The sequence below is a fragment of the Perognathus longimembris genome, chromosome 27 (assembly GCF_023159225.1).
Source record: "Perognathus longimembris pacificus isolate PPM17 chromosome 27, ASM2315922v1, whole genome shotgun sequence".
In the NCBI taxonomy this organism is placed as follows: Eukaryota; Metazoa; Chordata; class Mammalia; order Rodentia; family Heteromyidae; genus Perognathus; species Perognathus longimembris.
The window spans coordinates 6,070,487-6,082,659 of record NC_063187.1 but is presented as its reverse complement, the minus strand read 5'-3'; the positions used below and the strand labels follow the sequence as shown (position 1 = coordinate 6,082,659).

The following is a 12,173-nucleotide window of genomic DNA, read 5'->3' as shown; positions in this document are numbered from 1 at the left end:
CTATGACACTCTTGTCTCCAATGAGCCACCACAAAACTGGAAGTGGTGCTGTGGCTCAAAGTGGTAGAGTGTTAACCAGGAGCAAACAAGCTCAGGGAGAGTGCCCTGGTCCTGAGTGCAAGCCTGAGGACCAAGCCAAATGCAAATGTGCTCATTTTATGGTTGTTGTTACTAAGGGAAATGTCTGCCTTGTTTTAGAATGAGGAACTCATGGAAGCGTCACAATTCATGTGCAAAGTTCACTGCATTTCCTAACTAAAGGCACTTGGGAGAAGAACTGGCAGCCTTCTTCCTGTGAGGTGAAGGGTCTCCTAGTCTCCCTCTGTGATTTCTTGAGGCTCTCTTGATAGTAAATGCTGCTACCCATCATGGTGCCTGAACACTCTGCTGGGATGGACTTAGCCCAAGAGGAGGAACTTACCAGAGTTATGTTTCATAATGTGTACACCTAGCACTTCACATAGGATTTATTTCAACAGCCGCTAAGAAGAGGGAATAAAGATTAAATGCATATTAAATAGAAGGCACCAAAAATGTGAGAAAATTGCAACATATCAATATTAATTGAAGCAAAAATTTCATGATATAAACAAGTAAAGGACTGGAAAATGACTGTAGATTTAGTCCACAATATGTATATCAAAATCTAATCAAGCATACGAATTTAATCTTAGCAATGCTTATTTCTACTTCTATCTCTTTTATACTTGAAGCCATACAGACAATTCCTATCTGGCCTTATCAAGATGACATAGCACTTGGGGACAAAGATGCAGCCCAGAAGCCCTGCACTGGAGGCCAAGATGGAGAAGACCTCCACAGCCACCATGACCTTGCCCTTGGCACTGTGGTAGACAGGCAGGAAGGTGAGCCACACACTGCAGAACACCAGCATGCTGAAGGTCAGGAACTTGGCTTCATTGAAGGTGTCAGGCAGGTTCCTGGCCTGGAAAGCCACAGTGAAGCTGGCCAGGGCCAGGGAGCCCATATATCCCAAGACACAATAGAAGGCAGTGAGGGAGCCCTTGTTACACAGGATGATGAGGTGAACATGTTCAGAGTGTGTGTCAGTGTCAATGAAGGGAGGAGAGGTTCCCAGCCAGATTCCACAGAGAGTCACCTGGATCAGGGTGCAGATGGGAATGATGAAGTTAGGAGCCCCTGACACCAGCAGCCTTCTCATCCTTCTCCCTGGAGAAGTGACCTTGAAGGCCAGAATTACAGTAACAGTCTTGGCTAAGACAGCAGAAACAGCAACAGTGAATGCAACTGCAAATATCATTTGCTGTAGAATACATGTAGTTGTGTTGGGACGGCCAATAAAGAGTAAGGAACAGAGGGAACAGAAGATGAGGGAGATGAGAAGGATGTAGCTGAGAGCCTGGTTATTCGCCTTTACAATGGGAGTATTGTGATGTTTCGCAAAGACTCCAAGAACAAGTGCTGTGAGTGTTGATAAACCAAGAGCCATGCAGGCCAAGGCCATCCCCAAGGGCTCCCCATAAGCCAGGAAGCTTGCAGCTCTTAGGAGGCACTGGTTTTTCTGTGTGTTGGCATACTGGTGATCTGGACACTTCACACACTGCTCCATGTCTGGTAAGGAAGTCAAGTAACTATTAGTCTGTTTGCCATACTGAAACATCAACTAGAAATTCCCACATAAAGTGAAATCTCAATGTGAATATTTAGTATCATAATGTAAATATTACTGATTACTAGTAGACATGTTGAGTATTATTTTTATGTCTTCATCATGTCCTGATCACATTCTCACATTTTAGTCTGATTTAATCTGTTTTACCTACATTGACAATAAGATATTATTAATTGTCATTTCTAATAGCCTATGAATAATTTTCTGCGCCATGTCATTGTACCCTAATTCTCAGACTTGTGTATGGAACTTAAACTCTTTATTAAAAAATGTGGACAGTAAGGCTAGGAGCGTGGCCTAGTTGTTGAATGCCTAGCATGATTGAAGCCCTGAGTTTGGTTGCTCAGCACTATATACAGAAAAAGCCAAGGGTGGTGCTGTTGCTCAAGTGGTAGAATGCTAGCCTTGAGCAAAATGAAGCCAGGGACACGTCTTAGGCCCTGAGTCAAGCCCCAGGTCTGGCAAAAAAGAAATTATGGACAGTGAAGCTTGCACATTCCTCTATGTCTCTGTACAATAAAATAAGAGCCCTGTGGCCTTTCCTTCAGCAGTTGTAGTTGTGTCTGGTACTCACCTCTAGAAAACAGAAAATGAAATGCTTCTTTCAAGCTATGAAATTATGCTATGCAAAACACCTTGCCCTCTTCTAATATGTCCAACCCAACCCAGTCCATTTGCTCTGTTCCAAGAACAGGTTTTTGCCCTAGGCACTAACCATCTGCAATATCTGTGTTTCCTTTGCAGTTGGAAGTTGATTTTGAAGATAATAGATTCTTTGTTCTTTCAAAGGTTTTGCACTTAATATGATAGAAGTAAAACTTACATTACTGAGTAGTGAGTAAGCGTACAAACAGCAGACTAGAGAAAAATAATCCTACATGTCAATCAGAGCCCAAGGTTTTCGCTTCAAGCAGTACCAACAGATGTTGCAATTAAATTACTAAGTGAGGGATGGAAAAATTTGATTTTGCACTGCTAACACAGAGTTTTTGCATTGATTTGCATTGATTGGGGATACTTGGTGAGTTTCCCTCTCAGGACAGAACTTACCTGTCCCATTAGCCATCTCATTTTCTGTGCAAGGGGTACAATCAAAGCAACAAGCAGCCTTTCCCTCCTGAGGGACTTTTCTGAATCCAGGACCACAACTTACACTGCAAACAGAATGGGGAGGCTGAGAAAAATCAGATGTGTGTGAGTAACTATTTAGACTTGGGTAAAATACTCCAAAATTCTGTTGTTTTAAAATAGTAGAATATTAAGAATATTACTTCTGTACATACACATTCAGTAAGTGAGGTGGACGCTGTGATACATTGCCAATCACATGATTACAAATGGCTTATGGGCACTAGACACAATGTCCAGCCTATTGAACTACTGAGAATTGAGGCAGCTTTAAAAATAGAGATTAACGGTGAGAACATACATTCTAGTGGCCAGCATGTCATTGCATGTTGTCTCCTACTCACCTATGAAATTGTGAACCACAAGAAGGGAGTACCCTCTTTGAAACTTGAACAGTATGCTCAAAGGTAGAACGTAGACCTCCCTTATAGTTTATATGGTCCCCGTATGCATCCTATCTTCTGAGTTTTCAGTGGCCTTAATTGGGAATATACTGACAGATTTTCAAGGATTCCTCTCACCAAAGATGACTAGCAAGACAACTAATTAACCTCCACAGAAGGAAGCAAAATAAACCTTGCAACCACATAAAGACATTCCTTGGGTAATTTGTCAAGTGTTCACCTTTTTTTTGAAAAAAAAAATGCAACTTATATTTTATGACAATCTTCTGTTAAATTCCTTTTTTTCTTTTTGGGCTGCTTTTGGTGTTTGATCTCAGGGTATGTGCATTGACTTGGGCTTTTGCTTTGCTCAAGGATAATACTCTACCACTTGATCCACAGTTCCAACTGAGGTTTTTGTTTGCCAATAGAGATAGGGGTCCCAAAGGCTTATCTTCCAGCAGGAGCTCAAACAGATCTGTAAACTTAGGATTGAGGATGTCTTCCTCCTGAGCAAATAGGATTGCAGGACTAAGTCCTAAACACTCAGCCCTGATTTTTATGGTAGTTAAATGAAGAGTCTCAGAAGTTCCTACATGGAATGCCTTCAATCCATAATATTTGTACCTCAGCCACCAAAGTACCTAGTATTTACTGGAGTAGCTTGGTGGCTTCCAAACAGATATACATTGTAAGTGTGAATTTTGCTTAGTTTTATGTCCTTAGAATGATCAAAATTCAATCCTACCCACCTCTGTACATGCTATGGTCCAGTATATCATTTCTTCAGATAAACAGAGTTGATTAGTATATGTAGAAAACTTTCCCACTTTCACCTCGAGATGAAGATCATGTGGGAAATTCCAAAGATTCACAATGTCATACTCTGCCTCCAATTTCCTTTTCTCATCCAAAATCACCTGATTTCCAGCAGGATTGTGAAATTCGATGTTCTTCAGAAAAGGGTGCAGCTGAAAGAGAGTCACCATCTTACGGTGAAATCTATCCCAGGTGAAGACAGAAAACTTGAAGAAAAAAATTCCTGATTGCCTTTAATTTCTGATTCACAATGCAGCAATAGCAGAGTCACCTAATCAAGTATCCCTGAATAAAATCTATGCAGGAATAAAATGTATCTTTTTGAATCCTGGTCAATCCACAAAGTTATAATGAATTTTCACGAGAAACTTAGTCCACCTAAATATTCATGAATGATGTGATTCTCAGTTGTGTAGCTAAAGTTTTTCTTAATCACTCATTCTATCAATGTTACCAGTCAGGGGTTGGTAACTTTTAAACTAAAGTAGAATAAAACTAGATCCCTTATGAAATATATGGACAATTCCATTTAGCAGTTCATCCTATCTCCTGCTTTTCCTTAAGAATATGAAAATACATGTTAAGTGGACCTCCCATACATTGAAACAGATATTATTTCTTGGGTTTTGGAAGAAGACATATAATTCTTAAATTTAATATGGTAAGAAAACTGCAGGAAGTCACTTTCTTCATGAGGTGTGTCATCCAACATAGAACGCCTTACCTGTGCAGGAGAAGGCACTGTCCCTTTTCTGTATCCCATGGTTTGTACTTCTGCTTGATGAAGAAGCATCTCATGGAGAGCATGGGCCACAGTGTACACAGCGTTGTATATATTATAACTGTCTACAGACAAAGTCGTGTCTAAAACGTGCCGAGGCAACCAATCCAAGGAGGCATTGTGAGCACAGTTCTCCCATGTTACACAGTCAGACTCAAAATTAGAGCAATTAAAAGAGACCAACCACACCTCAGCAAGGAAAGCATCTTCAGGGTATTTGGAAGGGTTCACTGTCTTGACAAAATCTGTGAATCCAGAAACATCTGGGTGATGGTGTGAAAACATGAGAGGTACCTGCGATGATCCTAGCAGGAAATAATGCCTACTCATTGTCAAATCCCACTGTGAATTCACGATACAAATTTTGCCTTTTACCAACAATTGCAAAACAAGTAGAAATTCATTATCACCATATATAATGAAGACAGTTGCTGATGATCTGTTAACCTGGTCATTAACTGCCTTCAGTTTTGTTTTATGGAAAAGAATATTGTTCGGGAGTGCTAGCTCAATGTCTACACAGACTCTGTTCTTGGCCATCTCGTCTTTCAATTCAGAAAGAAACCACAAGCCATTCTCGTCCTCTACAGTTAGCAGTCCCACCCAGTTCCATCTGAAGTGAAGCAGTAAGGAGACCATGGCTTTGGCCATTGATGTGTCCTTTCGGGCCATCTGATAGAGAGCATTAAACGTGTTATGGTCGCTCAGGACTTGATCAAAATGCCCAAAGGAAAGCTAAAGGGAATGAAAATTGGATATTTCAGGAATGAGAAGATTTAAATGCATCGTAACCTTAGTCATATAGTATATACAGTAACCAGTTGAAGTAGGTGGAATGTAAGTTTTCTTTCAGTTTTTGAAAAAATGTGCTTTTAATTACTGTACCAGCTATCAATTTTTTTGTACAATGTCTCTTGATCTTAATCATTATTTGCATCAGATCCTCCCGTTGATATCAACACTGCCCATTCCCTGACTTTCCTCTTAGCATTTTCGCATATATACATTGAATATTATAGTCTATTTGCTCACCTTTCTACTCCCTATTCCTCTGTTGCTTTCTTAATTTCCTTAATACCTATTTCCTGCAGACAAAATGTGCTCAATTACTTTCTTGTGTTAATTCTTTATATGTTTAGTTAATTAAAGAAGTTATACCATGGAATTACTTCAATTTATAAAAATATACTTATCTATATATCATACTATGCACTTTAATTACGTATATGTGTACATGTGTGTGTTCTTTTTTATATTGCATTATCCTATTTAGATTTACTTTTCACATATGAGGGAACACATTCCCCTTTTCTATTTCTGAACTAGACTTATGTCAACATAATATCTTGCATATGGGTATACTGGTCTCTGTGTGTGTGTGTGTGTGTGTGTGTGTGTGTGTGTGTCTGTGTGTGTGTTGTGCTATAACAGAGGCATGAACTCAGGGCCTCATATACTGTTGTTGGCCTTTTTCATGAAGGCTAAACCTCTACCACTTGACCGCATATTACTTTCCACATGTTGCTGCTTAGAAATAAGTTTCCTCAGTATCTAGGATTATAGATGTGAACCACTAGCACAGACCTCAACATATCTGTATACTTTAAAGTCACTTTCCATTGACTGATTTTTTAAAGAAAATTACTAATAAGGTGCAAAACTTCAAATAAGTCTATTTTCTTCTCTAACTTTTGCATCCCCTTTTCAAATAATGGGATTATACATAACCAATGACTTCAAATATTTTGTTTTTTATATTTCAAAATTTCAAAGATCACCAATCCAGTGTCTTCCTCTCCTCCTCTAACACCTAAAATGTCAGCAAATTTGACATTTTAAAATATTACTCCACTCCTTCCATTCTCACCTGTGGAAACCTATAGAGGTTCAACAATGTCCCAAACTTGGCAGATGTTATTGCTGATGGTCCTGTTAGTACTGCTGTATACTTTCTGTGTCCCATACATCTGTAATTGAGAGTGTTATTCTTCCCAAAGAGGCAAAGATTGGCACTTTTTAATTCATTCCAAACAGTTAAATCAAAATTACAGAAACTAAATCCCAGTGTCAAGTTATTTACAAGATGAGGGTTATTGTTGATCTCTTCAATAGCAAAAGTCAAAGCCAAAATAAACTGGTAGTTCTTGAAGATAAACCTGTGTAACAACGATAGAAATATAAAGGGAGTATTTCTAAACTTATGACTTTAGTGAATTGAATAATTTCTTTGCTACAATGAATATGCCAAAACATTATGCCACATTGGAGTAGAATGTGAATGTAATACCTTCTGCTTATAGATGTGATTAGGAAAGTATATTAAAGGAATTTATCCTGAGTAAGATTCAGAAACTTACTTCTGCTGAGAAAGAGCTTGCTTAGTCTCCATTATCAAGTGCACCACAACAATAACCTGTTGTCCATGAAACATGGGATAGACTTACATTAGACACCCAATATTCTATGACCATTGTCTTAGAGAAACTAGCTTTAGATATATCGAAAATACTTTGAGTCACTCACATAAAGATATATGGTTATATGTCGGGCAATACTAACAAATGCTCAATTTAAGGTAATCTTTCAGAAGCAAGGTCTCATTGAAAGAAGGTTGTATAGCTATCTCTGTTCATAGACCCAAGATATTGAACAGCTCTTCCTGGGATATCAACCAAAACAAGATCTCAAATATCTGGTGAGGGAATTGTATTCTTATTTATGTAACAACCAAAAAAGTATGCAGCCATCTCTAAGTAACTCATTATGGACAGAGGAACCTTGAACACAGGGGATGACGAATGAAATATGAACAAGCTTTACATGGATATACCCAGTTCTCCATGATAAATTCCATGGTATACAATGGTAAAATACCAAGGTAAAATGCAGTGGCAACTACCATGTTCCCAATATTTTCAAACTTAGATCCTGGAAAGTCAAGCACACAAAGGAGTAAGGAGATTTAAAGTACTTTTCTTTTCCTCTGTAAAGTCTGTATGTGCAGTGGTGTGTGTGTGTTTGTGTGTGTGTGTGTGTGTGTGTGTGATTGTGTGTATATGAATGTGTGTGTACATTCTAAAGAATTTAACCTCAAATCATCACATATTCTTGGAAAAAGGAAACAGTGGAGACAAGATGGAAATACAAATAAGACCATGAGTTTGTTCTACATATACTGCATGAATATCTAAAACGTTACAGTGGAAGTCTCCCATGTTGCAAATAATTTCTGAACAGAAGAAAATAGTGATATTGAAGAAAACCAAGTTGAATATACTGAAAGCAAGACTGAACACATGTGGAAAAGGTTGACAACAGTAATTAGTAAAGCAAATATTGATGGGTGGGGGCTTTTGTAATGATTGAGAATGCCTAAAAGTAATAATACTTGTCCTAAGAAATGCAGGAAGGTCTACCAGTAAGGGCTAGAGTGGCTGAATGAATAAAATCTCCAGGCGATAGGACAGGTTGATGCCAAGAAACTCACTTTACTATCAGTGGCCCTCAGTGAATATAAGCAAGGACAATCCATGCAAATGAAGCCTAAAGGAAACCAAAAGTAACTATATAGCACATCACATCCAATAGAGTTTCATCAAAGGAACTAAAAGTGACATGTCTGTAATATCATGATGAAGGGAGCAAATATACAAGATGAAATAGCCATTTGAAATATGTATTTACACAGTATCCAACCAAGGAACATGGTTAGCAGACTTTAAGGTAGTCCTTAATACAATAAAAGCTGATGATTTAATGGAGTGATGTTGGAGACAAAATCAAGAGGGAGGCACCAGAATTTAATTTTACCCTTGTTTAGGTAAGCCTGACACCCACCAACAGAAGATTTCATCCAACTTCTGAATGAAACTTCTCTCATCAACATACTAATTTTCTCCAGGAGAAATCCTGGGATTGGACACAAAGCAACCAGATTTTTCAAATATTGAACATGTATTGAGCCCTTGCAGACACACACTGTGTTAAAGCTAGAAATTAATTAACAAAGAAAATATGCACATAACATAAAATTCAAATGAATTATTCATCAACCATAATTAAATAGTAAATACTAACTCAAAAGATTTCAATTTAATTACATGATTAACGCATGGTAAACCGAATTGCTTTTTGCAGATTTATTTCAAGAAATAAATGGAAACGAGAAACAAATGAAACTGAAAACCAGGTGAATATTGAAAAAGAAGGAATAAAAGGAAAATAACCTTTGTTTAAATCAAGAGCACAAATACTGAACTAAAGAATTGCACTGCTTCTCTGAACTGTTTGTTCTTCTCCCTTTCTCTTCTTTTTTTTCTATTTTTTAATTATCAAACTGAGATACAGGGAGGTTACAGTTTCATACCTTAGGTATTGGATACATTTCTTGTACTGTTTGTTACCTCATCCCTCATTCTCCCTCCTCCCTCCTTCTTTGTCATTCCCCCCATGAGTTGTTCAGTTCCTTTACACCAAACAGTTTTGCACGTATTGCTTTTGTAGTTGTTTGTCTTTTTTTAACTTGTGTCTCTCGAATTTGGTATTCTCTTTCTATTTCCTAGTTCTAATACCAGTATACATGGTTTCAATATACTTAGATAAGATACACAGATAGTGTAGGTACAACCAGAGTAAGGTGGTACAAGAAGATCACCAATAATAGAAGCTACAGTTACACATCGCACGTTGAAAGTAGTTAACACTGTGATCTAACAATTGTTCCCATAACATGGAGTTCATTTCACTTAGCATCATCTAATGTGTTCATAAGGGTACAACTATTGGGCTCTTGTGATCCTCTGGTGTGAGTTTCGCAAACCTGTGCTAATTATTACCTATAAAGGAGACCATAGAGTGAATCAATTTAGCAGCGGTATCTATTAGACGTTATTGTGGAAATAAACTGTATAGCTTTCCGGAGAGTGAAGTCAGGATGGGAAAACTGAGAGAATGAGGAACAGAGTGACACTGTTCAAGAGTGTACCCATTACCTGAGATATGTAACTGTAAACCCTCTGAAATATCATCTTTACAATGAAATTTTTAAAATGGAAAAAGAAATAATAAATGAATAAAATGATCTATATGGACAGAAAAATGTAACAAGCTTTACTTAAGTTAAGGTGGTTAAGGACGGTAGAACCTGCATTGCCTCTCAAGGAACTAGAAATAACAAAACTCAGGTTAATAAAAGGAATCAAAGAATCAAGGAGAAGTAATGGGACAAAGGATGAACCAATTCAATTGTGATCCTCACTTGACACTGTAGTGGGAATGAACTTTAAAACATAGACGGAGGGCTGTTGGAAGGGTATGAAGCAGGAGAATATGAAGGAGGGAATAACATTGTTCAAAGAGAAATGGACTCATTGCCTGACTTAGGTAAGTATAACCTCTCTAGAGATCACCTTTATAATAATATTTAGATGAAGAAAATGAAATCAAATAGGAAAACACAGTAGCAATGATCACTAAAGCAAAGGATAGGATCCACAAAAACAAAAGGAGACAAAGACTGAAGTAAAAATCACAAAGATCTTACCATTAGGGAAAGAAAGAGCTACATGGAAGGAAACCAGAGTCCTCTCCTACTAGTAAGCAGAAAATCACTCAAAAGAAGATGTCAAATAAAATAATGAACCTGAGGTGTTTGTTTTGCATTGGGATGGAAGATCAGGGTAGAGTATTTTTGTGAGCAACTAGACTTCCCTCAGACATAGCCCATCTTGAGAACAGATCAGTAAATGGAAATAAAATGATGAGATACTTACCGCATTTCCTTTTCATGCTCAGGAGCATCATCACGGTTAGCTACTCTGAAGATGTAGAGAGGGAAATACGCGGCAATCATCACATCACCGTCGATGTGCACACGCTGCTTCATGGTAGAAAAGCAGCTAGTGGCAGCCAAGGAGCCGAAAGGAAGGACAAGGTGGAGAAGAAGGAGTAGAAAAACCAAAAGGCACATCCCTGAAGCCTCTGCCAACATGAAATTGTGGCTGGAAGTGAGGCCCACTGTGTCAGATATGTAAAATCATATATATTTTTATAGATGTGTGTGTATCTGTTTATTGACAGAAAAGTACATTTGTAGTCCACCTTTCACGAAGCCTCTTGTGAATCCGCAGAAGAATGTGTGAAACCTGTTCCTGGGGCTCTGCAGCTGCGGCCTTGCATGCAGGAGAAAAACATGAGTTGGACAACATGTTTGCAGATTCCCCTTCTTCATCCCAAGTGACATGATTTCCTCCAAGATGACAGATAGTGAGGCCTCAGGGATGGAGTTATCCTTTACTTAGATCCAACATCTGTGCCATGAAAACTATGTGTGTGAAAGCCATTTGGTATGATGCAACTGGATTGCACCAGAGCATATCATCCCAGACATACAGTGAACCGGTCAGTCAGAAAAATTATTTGCTAGGGTACATGAAATAGTCAAAGTTCTTAGGGTATCCTACCCAGATGGTCACTTCAACCACGCCATTTCCATAACACCCACCACACATTGGTGATTCTGTTAAGCCCAGATTTTGGGGTCCCCAAAGATCACTAAAGTGCGGAAAGTGGCTGTAATCACATGAAGTCTTTATTGCAAGCTTGAGCCTGGGATCACAATCGTGACCAACACAGTGGGTCTGCATTGAGAGCCACAACCTTCCATTCAGCAGAGTTTTTATAGGGTTTTGGGGAACATTCCATGAGTCCCATCATCACACAGCAAATCATGTCACACTGATGTAAATTTATGGATAATTCTTAAGAATAATTGGCCTAATCAATGGCAGGGATGGGCATGGTGAAGGTGACTGGCTAACTTATGGGTCTTTAAATGATTGGTTTAAACAAAACCTCAGCGTTGGGTTGCAACCTTGTTACCTGCCTGAGTCATTCTTACCTAGAGGGGGCATGTGGAACTGCAGGTACTTTCTGTTATCTCTTTTTTTTTTTTTTTTTGGCTAGTCCTCGGCCATGAACTCAGGGCCTGACCACTGTCCCTTGTTTCTTTTTTGCTCAAGGCTAGCACTCTGCCACTTGAGCCACAGCGCCACTTCTGGCCATTTTCTGTATATATGGTGCTGAGGAATCAAACCCAGGGCCTCATGTATAGGAGGCAAGCAATCTTGCCACTAGGCCATATTCCCAGCCCCTTTCTGTTATCTCTTGATCTAGACTGGGTCATAAGGGTGTCACCCCAGTCATTCTTCGCTTGAGGGGACACATTAACCATGTTTCAGGAACACAAAATACACTGGCCACACCTCAATACATTACTTTTGTGCCACAATGGCTAAAGCATTCTAACTTTAACTGACCTCTGGTCAAATGAAGTTCTCTCTGGGGACCTTCATTATTTTTCATTATTTTAAATTCATTTTCTTCAGGCTATTCACATTGACATGTTCTG

The 12,173-nt window shown here is 38.7% G+C and overlaps 1 protein-coding gene across 1 annotated transcript; it reads right to left on the bottom strand.

Moving 5' to 3' along the window:
• Positions 1-670: 670 nt before the first annotated feature.
• On the bottom strand, positions 671-10,567 carry LOC125342793 (vomeronasal type-2 receptor 116-like). The gene is made up of 8 exons (XM_048335101.1): positions 10,537-10,567; positions 7,596-7,693; positions 7,123-7,178; positions 6,633-6,921; positions 4,709-5,500; positions 3,918-4,136; positions 2,705-2,828; positions 671-1,593 (listed from the first exon to the last, which is right to left on the bottom strand). Exons 1-8 carry the CDS (start codon positions 10,565-10,567, stop codon positions 671-673), a joined length of 2,532 nt encoding a protein of 843 aa, XP_048191058.1.
• Positions 10,568-12,173: the final 1,606 nt, after the last annotated feature.